The sequence below is a fragment of the Trachypithecus francoisi genome, unplaced genomic scaffold (assembly GCF_009764315.1).
Source record: "Trachypithecus francoisi isolate TF-2019V2 unplaced genomic scaffold, Tfra_2.0 Lachesis_group5, whole genome shotgun sequence".
In the NCBI taxonomy this organism is placed as follows: domain Eukaryota; kingdom Metazoa; phylum Chordata; class Mammalia; order Primates; family Cercopithecidae; genus Trachypithecus; species Trachypithecus francoisi.
Window position 1 is genome coordinate 31,364,910 of NW_022681470.1, and position 15,633 is coordinate 31,380,542.

The 15,633-nt window shown below is 36.0% G+C and overlaps 1 protein-coding gene across 1 annotated transcript in view; it reads left to right on the forward strand.

Moving 5' to 3' along the window:
- The window catches only part of RABGAP1L (RAB GTPase activating protein 1 like), a 799,508-nt gene that overhangs the window by 432,450 nt on the left and 351,425 nt on the right, over nucleotides 1-15,633 (forward strand). Inside the window, 1 exon segment of the mRNA XM_033198684.1 lies at nucleotides 5,984-6,097. Coding sequence (XP_033054575.1) covers nucleotides 5,984-6,097 — 114 coding nt within the window.

A 15,633-nucleotide genomic window follows, 5' to 3' on the forward strand; every position in this document is an offset into this window, starting at 1 on the left:
GGAGTCTAAAAGTAACCCCACATGTTTGTCAGAAAGTAATCTGGAACTCTGACCTAGATTACTTAAGATCTATGGGAAATCCAGGCTATGCCCATAGGTCTCAGTTCTTCCTAGTCTTATATTCTTGAAAGAATGCTTTGTTGTATTCAAATATTTTCCCCTGGAATCCCAGCACTTCCTTCAAGAACAAAGTACACATCATGAATATTGACTGCTCTCGAAATATGCTTCTTCCTCTCCTCTCTACCCGCCTCCCTTTAGTTCTCATTGTAGCTTCTTTCCCTGGAGAGGTTTATTTCAACCTGAAGCTAGAATATGGCTTATATTTTTGACCTTTGTGTCAGGCTTTGATTCTGAAGTGTTTGGCAGCGTTTCTGAGTGACTGGGAAGCAGTGTGTTCACAATATGATTTTATTGAGGTTTTTTTCCTTTTCTTCTGTATTACCACACTTAAGACTCCCCCCACCCCATATTCAAGGAACAAAGGCTGGCAATGACCCAGCCTTTTTGTGTTATTGTTTCAGTTCATGATTTTAGTAGCATGTTTGAAACTAGAATACACTTTTATATTTTCTCTTTTCATCTCTGCCTCTTTGGATTTTTGGCAAACATCAAGATGAATAAATCAGACCGACCACTGCAAACCCATCTGCTTTCAGGAACATGTTAGCAGACCAGTTTGTGATGTTTTACCATCCAACATAGAACTAAAGGAGGCTCCCTGTGGAGTAAGAATAGAAGGCAAAGTCTGAGGTCAAAGAGTTTTTCAGCTTTGAATTATTTATCTGCCTACTGATTGTGCTAGGGACAGTCTATATTGTCCTGTTTAATGGCACTCACAGATTGGTATGGTGTAATACTTATAAAGTTGAAATGATTTTGTGGTAGATGTAAAGTGAAAATATAGCTTACACTTTGGATTTGATGATAGGGATTAATAAAAAAGATGCTGTCACAATTTTTAAAATAATGGCAAATCAAGGTACAAAGTGTTCATTTGACAGAATATTACTTTTACACTTCTGCCGCTGCTAAGGTTTCGTTTGAAAACAGTCTTCCTCACTAAAATACCTTTCTAGTTGTTGACAGCCCAGAAATTGGTTCATAAAAAATAATAGGCTGTGGTCATACAAAGCTGTCCTCCTAATGCTTGTTGACATTTCAATGCTGCATTCATTTCTTTCTCACAATGAGCAAGTAAGTGATGATTCTCTTTGAATAAGAGTTAAGAGAATTGCAAACTTGTCAGTGTATATAAGTTATACTGGGAGAACAGTTCATGTAATACTCTTGATAACAGGCACTAAATTGAACCTACTTTAAATTGATCAAAAGTTAAGCAAGCTGCTTTCATCTCATAGAGTTGGTTTTAGGCTGATCTTCAGCAAGCTGAATTGTATTCTCTGCTGGACTATGATTTTATCCAGTAGAGATCAATGTCTTTTTTTGAGAATAAGTTTATTCTTACTACCTAATGGTTTGGAAATTAAAGAGAATCCTTGAAAGGCAGATTTGGTTTCTCTGTGATGATAACGTCAAGGGCGTGGGGAATGGGAGATAAAACTCAATTTTTCAGACTTTATTACAAATGTCTTTCTACTTTGTGATCTGAGTCAGCTTTTGTTTATGGACCATCCTGACTAAGGCAGGAGAAAGGATACTCTCAAGGACTTTGCATGTGAGTTACATTCTTGGTGGTGATGGTCCAGAAGGGAGGTATATAGTTGTGATAGTTGTTTTTGTCCTTTCCATACATGACTTCAACTGCTTGTTATCTTTAGAAGCTACATTCTAAAGTATTGATGGAATTGGTGATTGCTCTGGCAAATTTAGGTTCTACTGTACCCTATCCTTCTGGACATATTTGTGTACATCTTTATTGTGTGGGTTATGTGCAAAGCTGGGGCCAGAGTGTGTATTAGTTGATAAAAGCTGTACTTTATCTGAATAGTTGTTCATTGTTGCTTTTATGAATAGATTCATAGAAAAAAGGGTAATTTAGGACACATAAAATACATGATTGGAAATTAAACAGAGTATGTGTGCATGAATCCATTGTGTTGTAAATCTCTAAAGGAATTGGTTTCATAATCATAATGTAACAGAAAAGAGTTGTTTATTTAGGTGTACAAATACAGAAGAATGTCTACAATGTATATTCACCAAAAATTTTAAACAGTTGAATAATGATTCTTATGAAAATGGGAAAATATTTCTTGTTATTAATTAATAATTTTATTTATTTAACAAGTACTCAGTTTATACTAGGCAATATGCTAAGTACTTCACATACATTCTAAATAATGTTATTTTAAATAACATTATGCATTTGATAATATCATCCCATTTTACAGATGAGGAAACTGAAGTTTAGCAAGATTAAGTAACTTGTCTGAGATCCTATAGGAATTAAATGAGAAAAGTGGAAATAGAATCAATGAGTTTATCTGGCTTCACGGCCATTAAAATATTGTATTTGAGGTGCAAAATGGGAGATACACCTGCTGAGAAGTAAGTTCTGGAGCAGTTTATGCATCTAGATATTGGTGAAGTGGCTGCCCCTAAAGGAATGACTTGTTCCCTCTTCTCATTCTGGAGAAAACTGGCGGGACTTAGGGAGCCCCTGCAGATATGGGAATCTTCTCAGAAAATGACTTTATATCAGTTTTGGTTGTGCTATAAAATGTTTTTAGCCATATAAAAAGAAAATGTCACGAGAAAGCCCTTAGTTCCAGATATTTAGATGATGAATTATTGAGCCTCTTTTTGTCCTTCCTCTTTCTTCATTATATTTCTTGTAAAAATTGACCATTACAATCAGAATAAGTCTAAAAAGAAAGGAATTAATATTGAAGAGAAAAATTGTTTTGTTTTCCTTTTGAAAAATGTTAGGTTTTGTAACTTTCTTGACTCAAATATTTGTTGAATGAGTGAGTGAATTTGGATGATTAGATGTGCATTCCTGAAATATAAACTGTTCCTACTCTCAACTGTTATGGGTAATTGGAAAGTGGGTTGACATTAGCTTTTGCTTCAAAAACATAATTATTTTCTTTTGATTTTCACAAGTTCAGTACACAATTTCATTCCTATTAGGCTGTTTATGAGACTCTGTTATAATCTACTGACCTTCACTTATATGAGATTGATCAGTGAATAATGTAGCAACATACCTTATTTAGTCTATAAAGTGAAGTTCTAGAAATTATTCCCTTAGCCAAATGAGAGCACTATACAGAAAGAAAACTCTAGGAACACATATGTATTAAACATTTAAAAGTAATCCTAGGAAGGGAAACTTTATTTTAATTAATTAATTAATTTTTTTTTTCCCAGACAGAGTCTCACTCTGTCACCCAGTGTCGTGTGATCCAATCTCGGCTCACTGCAACCTCCACCTCTCAGGTTCAAGTGATTCTTCTGCCTCAGCCTCCTGAGTAGCTGGGATTACAGGCATGTGCTGCCATGCTGGGATAATTTTTTGTATTTTTTAGTAGAGACTGGGTTTCACCATGTTGCCAAGCTGGTCTCAAAGTCCTGAGCTCAGGCAATCTGCCTGCCTCAGCCTACCAAAGTGCTGGGATTATAGGCGTGAGCCACCGTACCCGGCCGGGAAATTTTATTAAGTAAGGACAAGGTGATTTTATTTTCATTTGATTTTGTTCTTTATTTCTTAAATATGGCAGGTCAAGTGTGCATAGAAAAAAATTCTCAGTATTATGCAAATTTACCCTCTAGATTTTTTTTTCTACCAATTTTTCTTTCCCTGAATCAGACTGTTGGAACCATTTAAACACAGCATAATGCTAAATGCATAATCAGTTTCTAGGGAATACAGTCCAATGATTTATCTCTCTTAATGTCCTGAAAAGTACAAAAGAGTTATCCTGCAGGCCACTGGGCACATATGGTTCCCAGTACACTGAAATAGTTCAGCAATGGCAGTAGTAACATTTTCATTCCTCATCTTTCAGGTAGTTTATAAGTGGAAACTATTAACTTATGGAAAGAGGGCTCTTCTGTTGGATAAAACCTGGCAGTGAAAACTTTGGTCTGCCTGGTTACCACATTTTTGTACTCAAGACTCTAGACAAGATAAAACAAATGTTTCATAATATATCCCTTTATACAATACCTTTATACTTACCTTGTTCTATACCCCCACCCCTCCCTGCAGTTTTCTTTATCATTAGAAACTACATTTACCTTGACAAATGTAAATTGTCTCTGTATCCCTTTGCTTAAGTTATGGTGATTTTTTAAGGCTCTATTTTAATTCACGTTTAGCATTTCATTCCTGTAAGCCATCAGAATTTCCTCTGGATCGATTTGTAAGCAAATTTGTTTGCTAGCAAATTTGGAAGTTTTCGTTTGCTTCCTCTCTTTCTGTATATAAGATCTAATTACCACCCAGCATGAAATAGCAACTGAAATGAAGGCAGCAAGAAAAGATAATGGCTTACCTTAGAGCTAATCAACCATCCCCTTCTTGTATATTTCACAGCTATAAAGAGAGAAAGAAATGGCATTCATTAAAATAACATATATTAAACTTTCTTTCTTTCTTGATTTGAGACTGAAGAGAGGATTTCTTCAAATCTTTATGGAAAGAAGACATTAAGCAATTCTTTTAATTTGCAATAAGTAGTCTGATGTGAACTGTACAAAATACTTTCACCATCAGCATGGCTAAAAGTAGTCTCATACTATTTTCTTGACGTTACAAAGATAAAACAAACATTTCCAGGAATAAAGTAAAATCAAGAGAATATTTATTTTTATAAGGCTTAGAATTTGACTCAATTTGGGATTTTGGTTTCTAAATTTGTCTTCAACAAATATCTAGGCTTATCTTTAAAGAAGATATCATCCTTCACACCTGTAATCCCAGCACTTTGGGAGGCCGAGGTGGGCAAATCATGAGGTCAGGAGTTCGAGACCAGCCTGTTCCAACATGGTGAAACCCCATCTCTACTAAAAATACAAAAAAAAAAAAAAAATAGCTGGGCATGGTGGTGGGCACCTGTAATCCTAGCTACTCTGGAAGCTGAGGCAGGAGAATCACTTGAACCCAGGAGGCAAGAGGTTGCAGTGAGTCAAAACCGCACCGTTGCACTCCAGCCAGGACAACAGTGTGAGACTCTACTTCAAAAAGAAAAAGAAAAAAAAAAGGGCTCATCTTAATATAGTAGCCTGTAGCTTCCTGTTTTGTGGAATCAGTTTGTTGGGTAATTAACCTAGGAAAGATTGATAGTATTTTTACTTTTTAAATGACCGTGGTCTGAATTTTTACTTATCAGATTGTCAGATTTAAAAATTAGATAATTTGTGGTATTAGGCATACTCTACTATTGTTTGAAGTATGTACTGGAATGAAAATTATATAGAGAGAGTACGTTCATCAAAATTGGAAATGCATGTAACTTTCGACTTTGCAATTAAACCTCAAGGAATTTATCCTTGAACATGTGCATAAGACATATGTATAAAATATTCCTTATGATATTATTTGTTCTATAAATAAAGCAAAGAATATGATCACTAATAGGAAAATGTTAAATTATGATATATCTATATCCAGATATACCTTATTTTTCAAAAGTAACTGCTCCTACAGAGAATAAACTATATGTACATGTCTTGATAAGGAACACTCTATGTTATCCCATTAAGTGAAAGAAACAGTCTAGTTTGCTTCTATGGAGATGTATGTATACAAGTTCCTTCCATCCCTGCCCCTTCTCCCCATATAAACATACATACACACACAAATATATATAGGCGGATGGGTGAAAAGATACAAAGGAGCTGTTGGTAGCACTTATCTTGGGTATAGGACTATGGGTCTGGGATAGAAGGGAAGTTTTTATGTTTTTTTGTTGTTTACTTGTTTGCTGTTTGAGTTTTTTACCATGTGCATATATTATATTTCATAACTGGAAAAAAATTTAATAACCAGGTCTGTTTTTTTTTTCTTTTCTAGGACTCAGCCCAGGAGAGTGTTATTACTCGAGATATTCATCGTACATTTCCCGCACATGATTACTTTAAAGATACTGGAGGAGATGGTCAGGAATCGCTCTATAAGATCTGCAAGGTAGGACCCTCCACTTTTCTAAATTATTTTACAGAGCTGTATTTTAGAAACCCATTTAAGGATTTTTTTACTCTGTCTTCATTTCTTATTTGCACTATGCCATGTTTTCTGCTTTGCACACACGCTATGAGATCCTCAGTACTGATCCTAGAAGGTAACTTTTTGGTTGCATGTTTCGTGCCTCCTCATGAGGGAGGAGGCGCAGCATAGCCTCCGTTTGGCTCTCCTGCTAACAGGAAAGGAACAAAAGGTCCTCTCAGGCTGTGTTGTAAAAGCTCAAAAGAGTCCCAGATGATTCTGTCCTTCTGACAAGATCATGCAGCAATTGTCTCCATTTTTCTGACAACAGGCAAGCGTAAGAATCAGTGTGCTTATTGTTGAATACTGGCAAGTTATTGGATGTTGTTGATATATTCTGAGTTATATCACATCATATATTTTTGTGTGGTTTTTATATCCTATTTTGAAATCTTTTTTCTCCCTCATTATTAGTAGGCCTGGAAAAAACTGTTTCCTGATTTTCAGTAAATGTCCTTTGCTTGGATACAGAAGATTCTGTCTCTATCAGTATAGAATAGCCATCAAGTTATTAATTTTATCAGAAATGCAGAATGAAGTGTGGTGGGTATACTCACATTGTTCATATCTACCATTCTAAAGAGATGATTAATGAATAATGAACTGCACAAAAATTTGGTAATAGTATGGAGAAAAAGGCAAACATCATGGCTAATTTGTAAGTTAGGTAATCAGTTCCTGAATAATCCAATTTAGCCTTTGTAATGAGTAGCAAATATGAGCCAGTAGGTAGTCAGAAGTATATTCACAAATCTATTTCATTTTATATTTATTGTTTTTTAAAAAGAGCACTTATAAAAGCACTTGCCTACATATTCTAACCAAGTAGGATTAATGTTTAATTCTGCAAATGGCACAGCTTTCATTAAAGTCCTTGCATGTTGGTGGTTTTGGCCTCTTCCCACTCCTGTCTCTTTTTTCCTTGCTTTTTCTCTCTCTCATACTTTTTGATCTAACCATTTCGGAGGCTTATAAATATATGCTGATCAGAAATCTATTTTTATATGAATGTGTCATTCAGAGCTAGAAATATGTAACTTATAATCTGAGAGTATACTGATCTTTGGAAAATGATGTAGCATCTACTTTGAAAAGTACCAAAGACCATTGGATGCCACAAAAAAAAGTTATATGTTCATTATATGCCTGTGAAGGACAAAAGTAATTATTTAAAAATTTTTTCTACTAATTTGAAATTCTGCAAACTGATTAACACTAGCTTGTGTAAAGAGGTTAGGAAAATTTATATCATTTCCAAGTTTATGGCATATGGGACATTTTTTTCCCCAGCATATAGTATATTTTCAGCCAGTCAATAACTTTTCCCTCAGCTTTCCTGTGATTGATACTAGATACTTTCTTCATAAAGCTAAAACAGATGGCTCTAATGTGCTTGCAACTTCTGACTTAAAATTTTGCTCCATTGTAGTAAAAATAGTATTTGCCTTGTTATGTAATATTTAGAGGGGAAATAATCTGAAACATTACTAAACACAAAAATAAAAGGTGAATAATGGGCACTTTTCAATAGTTGATACACTTTGCTTTGGTGTTGCAAACAATAATGCGACCTTGAATTCATTCGAAAATATTCATCAGTACATTCACAGAGCTCATGTGGCCATTTTAGATTATCAGTATATGTTTTACAACATGACTAAACCATTTTAAAGCTCTTTCTGATTGAAGAATATTGTAAAATGTAGGTCTGAGATACTTTATTATTGACAAGTAGCTTAAATCACACTAAATTTTGTGAAGGTGTAGAAAACAAAATTACATTAGACATAGTATTAAATAAAAGTAATAAAAGTTTTTAAGGATTTTAGTGCTGTACTGAGCTGTATATACATAAAAATAATTTCACAACAGTCTTTGGTAATGGATGTGAGCAGAGATGTATACATCCTACCCCGTAGACCACTTGGTTTGTGACTGACCCGGTTCCTTCCCCTCTTGATTTACTATTATTTAGTAATCCAGTGCTCATGCCAGGAAACCTTAAGTTTGATGGTAGCTCACAAATACGATAGCATACTTATGAGTAATTTAGCATAGCATACTTATGAGTAATTTAGAATGGAGCATTATTCTCAAGGTTCCACATCCACTTTTCTTTGTTTTTTGTATCCAATTTGAACCACAGTCTTTTATTTTATGACCCCCATCCCATATTCCCAAAAGCTGCCTGTGTGTAACCTTTAAGGCTTAAAGGTAGTCTAACCATTTAAAGGTAGTCTAAGACTTAAAGGTAGTCTAACTGTGTAGTCTAACTGTTCCAACATTGTTTCCAGAACCATTGGTTCTAGAATAATAACTAGCATTAAACCTCACACTCAGCAATCCACCTTTGTGTTTCTATTCTGGACACCCCGTGCAGAATTCAATAAACATTAATAACACCTTGATCTTATCTCAGCTGCTTTGCTATATGTAAATAAGGACAGTTTTACTTTTCCTTTACCAATCCTTATTCTTTTTCTATTTGTCTCTTGTCTTATTGCACTGACCACACCTTTAGTATAGCGTTCAAATAAAGCTATCATAGCAGATACCTTTTCTTTCTCCTGATTTTAAAGGAAATGCATCTAATGATTAACCACTAAGAAAGCTGCGTCTTCTTCACATCAGCAACACAATCATAGGCCTTTAAATAAAAATACAGTGTTTTCTATATGTTAAAATAATTTTACATTTGCAGAGTACTTTCACATATATTACCTCATTTATTTTTGACAGTTCTTCATCAGTAGAGCCTACACTAGGAATATAATATACTGTTCTCTTAAATTGAGCAGGAATTAAGAGAATTTCAATGACAGTAAGTTTAGAAATCAACTCTGTTTTCAAGGATACAACAATCTGACTTTGTAGTTGAGAAGTTTTCTGTGGCTCTGGTGAAAGGAGAAATGATTTGAACTGTCACGTTAGAGGGAAGACTGTTAAAAATTCACTGTCATGTTTTAATGGCCCTGTCAATTCCAGTTTTGCCTCTTAATATCTTTTTCAGAGTAGGAAGAAATCGAAATGGTTCAAAGCTTCTTCTGTTGTCATAAACTTATATGGGGGAAGTTGAGCTGAAAGTATTAGTAGAATTCATAGGTTTCTGCAGATGAAAAGGTTTGCAAATTAATAGATTCCTACAAATGAAAGTTTCTGCAAATTTGGTTCTTCCTTCTCTCCCTGTTTTTCCTATTGGTTAGGTCAATAACATATTTTAAAAGAATGTCCATAAGACAGGGAAGAATATATTACCACCCCACATATATTTTGCATTTTTATTATTTATCATGTGATATAAAAATCTGCTGTAAGCTGGGAGACAGGTTGGTATAGTTTAAAGCACTGGGCATCAGGAAATCTGGTTCTGGTTTTGATTCTTTCACTCAGTAGATCTAAGAATAAGGGAAACTTGTAAGGGTGTGGTGTCTGATAAGATTGTTCCGGTTCCAATTTTCTATGATTCTCAGTGTTGTTTAAATTTTTTTTTTCCTGACATATAACACATAAATGCAGAATTTTGCAGTTAAATCCTGTGTCAGTTATTAGCTCTGACTCTCAATACTAAAGATATAAAAGGGTCTTCTCCTTAAACCTGAAGATTTTACCTGGCCTTCTGTTACAGTGTTTGGTTTGTCACGTCAATGGAGTGCATTTAGTGGTGTACTTTTAGAGATACATCTCTTTGTAAGACCTAAGACCAGTTAATCATAGTAATCAGCTAAAATATTATTCACAACAATAGAATTGGAAGTGATATTTGGTGTACAATTTAATTGTGCATATTGCTTTTTCTCATTTTTTGTTTGATGTAAATGCTCTCTGAAAAAAGAGGATATTGCTATTAACTTAATGGGAGAGATTGAATATGTTATAGAGAGATCAATACTTTTGTTTATCTGGATTAATAATTTGATAGCATAATGGTTTATAGGAGGACAAAATAAACTTAACTCTTATTTTACCAAATATTTTTATCAAAAAAGATTGGATTTATTATAAAAACTAGAGCATTTAAAGTATTGTTTTGATACTAATGATGAGTTATCTGCTGCATAATTTCGAAGAATGCAATCACTGACTCTTAAAATGACATGTAATCATACATGATTTATATTGTTTTCTAGACATAGGGGGTATTTGTGATTATGAGGATGAATTATTTTTCACTTAGTTGATATTATTTTCAATACAATTTTCTAGCCATTTGACTACTTTTAATTCAACTCTTTCTTGGTGTGTCTGAATGAGCCCTAGTTTGAATGTCAGCATTTACTGAACACATTATAGTCCGTCCTTCCTTCCTCCCTTCTTCCCTTCCTCCCTTCCTTCCTTCCTCCCTTCCTCCCTTCCTCCCTTCCTTCCTTCCTTCCACAGAGTCTTGCTCTGTTGCCCAGGCTGGAGTGCAGTGGTGCCATCTTGGCTAATTGCAACTCCAGCCTCCCAGGCTCAAGCAATCCTCCCACTTCAGCCTTCCAAGTAGCTGGGATTACAGGCACGCACCACCACTCTGGGCTAATTTTGGTCTTTTTAGTAGAGACGGGGTTTCACTATGTCAACCAGGCTGCTCTTGAATCCCTGAACTCGAGCAATTCGCCCGCCACGGTCTTCCAAAGTGCTGGGATTACAGGCGTGAGCCACTGTGCCCAGCCGCCCAGCCCCTATTCTTTACATAGCCCTGACTGAGTGCTCCTCCTACTTCTGTGGAGCTCCTTCCACTCATGTCTTTGGAATCGGATGGGCTCCAGAGTAAGAGCTCTTTGTTGTGGGATGATAGGTGCTCTTGGATCAGATGGATCCACAAGTATTTAGTTTGGAGCAGAGCTTTTGAGGGATCAGGAAGTCCTTGGAGAATCAAGCAGATTTTTCTATTCTCTGTGTATCTGCTCTCTCTCCCTTGATTTCCTAGTAAGCCGCTTTGAATTATGGCAACCTTCTAATGCAGATCCAAATATGGGCTGCCAAGGGATCCTTTGAACCCCTGGGACCACCTGCTTTGCCAGCACATTCTAATGAGCAGTGAATTAAGTGGTTTTAACGGACACTTAGGAAGAGCAGCATATTCTCAAAGCAAATTAACTTCCTTAGGGAACAATGAATTCTTTCAGGTCTTACAAGAAAGACTTGGGGAACCATCCTACTGTTGATCAACATAATCATAACAGTAATAGTAAAAATTTGTAAAGCCCTGTGGTTTTGAAAGCATTTTTTATTTGCATGTTGTTATTTGATCCCCACAGTTACTCGATTAGAATAAAGAAGGTATCAAATTTGCATACTGATAAATATTAATCTCTTAGAGTCAGAGTTTGATTTAGGTTTTTTCCTCTTTAAATCTTTTCAGGGCCGGGCGCGGTGGCTCAAGCCTGTAATCCCAGCACTTTGGGAGGCCGAGACGGGTGGATCACGAGGTCAGGAGATCGAGACCATCCTGGCTAACACGGTGAAACACCGTCTCTACTAAAAAATTCAAAAAACTAGCTGGGCGAGGTGGCAGGCGCCTGTGCTCCCAGCTACTCGGGAGGCTGAGGCAGGAGAATGGCGTGAACCCGGGAGGCAGAGCTTACAGTGAGCCGAGATCTGGCCACTGCAGTCCAGCCTGGGCGACAGAGCGAGACTCCGTCTCAAAAAAAAAAAAAAATCTTTTCATATTATTTATTTTAGATGAATTGTCCAATTCTGCTTCATTGCCAAGGACAATTATGTTTATATCTATTTAGAACTCTAAATATATGCACACACATATAAATAAATCTTAGCAACCCAAAGTTGAAAAGTTTCACTTATATGGCGGGGGTGTGTGTGTGTGTGCGTGTGTGTGTATGTATGTATGTTTTGGGCTAACTTCATACTTACCCTTTACTCACAAGACTTCAAAATCATTTATTGTATTTGTTAATATCATTATAGTTATACAGAAGGATTATTTGGGGTTTTTTTTTTTGGTCCTTTTAATTTATGTATTAGTAGGATAGACTTTATGAATCACAGCTCATCTGAGACGATACAATGTGATTTTAAAATATAGATTTTTCTTCAGAGACTGTAACAATGAAAAGGTCAGGATTTGTGAAGCTAGAGTCCTGGGAAGAGAATGAGTGATTTATAATGCTCTTCAGAGTGCCTGAAGAGAGGCTTAAATTTCTTCATGGTCTTAGTCCCATAAGAGCTTTCCTTGAAATAGCTTTGTAGTTTCTGTGAAGCCTGTAGTCTTTCAACTAAAAGGCTAATTGAAGCCATCACACTATTACTAGGATACAGAAGAGAAAGGGTGGGATTATGAGGATGATAAAAATGTATAAACTTAGAATAAAGGGATTGATGTGAAGCCTAAGGGTTTGATTATAGTCACTCTTTTTAAAAAACATTACTCTTTGAGGAGGAAAAGGAAAGTAAGATTACTATCTAAAATAGAAAAGAAAAAAAACTAACCTGCGAAGACAAAACACAGGGAACCTTCAAATAAGATTCTGTTTATGGTACCTCCTGAATTATGATTTTTTTTTTCATATTTGAGATCTATTTCTATACTAGATTCAACTGGCTTAAATGTCCTAGACAAAAACTTGTAGTTATTCTTGAATGGATTATTTTATGTTACAAAAGTATGGGGATGTATCTGCTGGTTACTAATTGTTGTGTAGTTGACAGTATTTTTATAACTGAAGACTCCTCTTCCCTCACCTTTAAAGCCTCTTCTTTAACCAGAACCCTTCGTCCTTTCTTCCTAGAAATAACGTGAATCTAAATTGCCCTACTCCTCCTTCCCATCTGTCCAAATCTAAGTTGCCCATCTCCCTTATAAAGGTAGTCATACCCACTCTACCAACAGTGATTTATAGAGTAAAACAAATCTGGAGATCAAATGTATAACATGGGCACTATAGTTAATAAAATTGTATTGTATTAGCGATTTTTGTTAAATGAGAAGATTTTAGATGCTCTTGTTACACAAACAAAAAAAAAAGTACGTGAGATGATAGATGTGTTACTCTGCTTCACTGTAGTAACCATTTTACGATAAATACACATCCCATAACATTACGTTGTAAACCACAAGTATACACAATGAAATGTATTTTAAAAATATTTTATAAAATTTAGACTATGTATTATATATATTTTTAATTATACTTTAAGTTCTGGGATACGTGTGCAGAGCATGCAGGTTTGTTATGTAAATATACATGTGCCATGGTGGTTTGCTGCACCCAATCAACCTGTCATCTATGTTAGGTATTTCTCCTAATGCTCTCCCTCCCCAGCCCCCCGCCCCCCGACAGGCCTCGGCGTGTGATGTTCCCCTCCCTATGTCCATATGTTCTTATTGTTCAACTCCCACTTAATGAGTGAGAACATGCAGTGTTTGGTTTGCTGAGAATGATGGTTTCCACCTTCATCCATGTCCCTGCAAAGGACACAAACTCATTCTTTTTTATGGCTGCATAGTATTCCATGGTGTATATGGTGCCACATTTTCTTTATCCAGTCTATTACTGATAGGCATTTGGGTTGGTTCCAAGTATTTATTATTATGAATAGTGCTGCAATAAATGTATGTGTGCATGTGTCTTTATAGTAGAATGATTTATAATCCTTTGGGTATATAACCAATAATGGGATGGCTGGGTCAAATGGTATTTCTAGTTCTAGATCCCTGAGGAATCGCCACACTGTCTTCCACAATGGTCAAACTAATTTACACTCTCACCAACAGTGTAAAAGCGTTCCTATTTCTCCACATCCTCTCCAGCCTCTGTTGTTTCCTGACTTTTAATGATCGCCATTCTAACTGGTGTGAGACGATATCTCATTGTGGTTTTGATTTGCATTTCTCTAATGACCAGTGATAATGAGCTTTTTTTCATATGTTTGTTGGCCACATAAATGTCTTCTTTTCAGAAGTGTCTGTTCATATCCTTTGCCCACTTTTTGATGGGGTTGTTTTTTTCTTGTAAATTTAAGTTCATTGTAGATTCTGGATATTAGCCCTTGGTCATATGGATAGATTGCAAACATTTTCTACCATTCTGTAGGTTACCTGTTCACTGATGATGGTTTCTTCTGCTGTGCTGAAGCTTTTTCATTTAATTAGATCCCATTCATCAATTTTAGCTTTTGTTGCCATTGATTTTGGTGTTTTAGTCATGAAGTCTTTGCCCATGTCTGTGTCCTGAGTGGTATTGCCTAAGTTTTCTTCTAGGGTTTTTATGGTTTTAGGTTTTACGTTTAAGTCTTTAATCATTTAATAAATGTAGCCGACTTGATCATGGTGAATAAGCTTTTCCATATGCCGCTTCAATTTTCCAGTATTTTATTGAGGATTTTTACATTGATGTTCATCAGGGATATTGGCCTGAAATTTTCTTTTTTTGTTGTGTCTCTGCCAGGTTTTGGTATCATGATGGTACTGGCCTCTTAAAATGAATTAGGGAGGAGTCCCTCTTTTTCTATTGTTAGAATAGTTTCAGAAGGAATGGTACCAGCTCCTCTTTGTACCTCTTGTAGAATTCAACTGTGACTCCATCTGGTCCTGGGTTTTATTGGTTGGTAGGCTTTTAATTACTGCCTTACTTTCAGAACTTGTTATTGGAATTTTCAGGGATTCGACTTCTTCCTAGTTTAGTCTTGGGAGGGTGTATGTATTCAGGAATTTACCATTTCTTCTAGATTTTCTAGTTTATTTGTGTAAAGGTGTTTATAGTATTCTCTGATAGTAGTTTGTATTTCTGTGGGATCAGTGGTGATATCCCCTTTATCATTTTTTATTGTGTCTATTTGATTCTTTTCTCTCTTCTTTTTTATTAGTCTGGCTAAGGCTAATGGTATATCTGTTTTGTAAATCTTTTCAAAAAACCACCTCCTGGATTCATTGAATTTTTTTTTTTGAAGGGTTTTTCTTTTTTTTTTTTTTTTGAGACGGAGTCTCGCTCTGTCGCCCAGGCTGGAGTGCAGTGGCTGGGTCTCAGCTCACTGCAAGCTCCGCCTCCTGGGTTTACGCCATTCTCCTGCCTCAGCCTCCCAAGCAGCTGGGACTACAGGCGCCCGCCATGTCGCCCGGCTAGTTTTTTGTATTTTTTAATAGAGACGGGGTTTCACCATGTTAGCCAGGATGATCTCGACCTCCTGACCTCGTGATCCGCCCGTCTCGGCCTCCCAAAGTGCTGGGATTACAGGCTTGAGCCACCGTGCCCGGCCTTTTGAAGGGTTTTTCATGTCTCTGTCTCCTTCACTTCTGCTCTGATATTAGTTATTTCTTGTCTTCTGCTAGTTTTTGAATGTGTTTGCTCTTGCTTCCCTAGTTCTTTTCATTGTGATGTTAGGGTGTCAATTATTGATGTTTCTTGTTTTCTGATGTGGGGATTTAGTGTTATAAATGTTTCTCTAAACACTTCTTTAGCTGTGTCCCAGAGATTCTGGTACGTTGTGTCTTTGTTCTCATTGGTTCCAAAGAACTT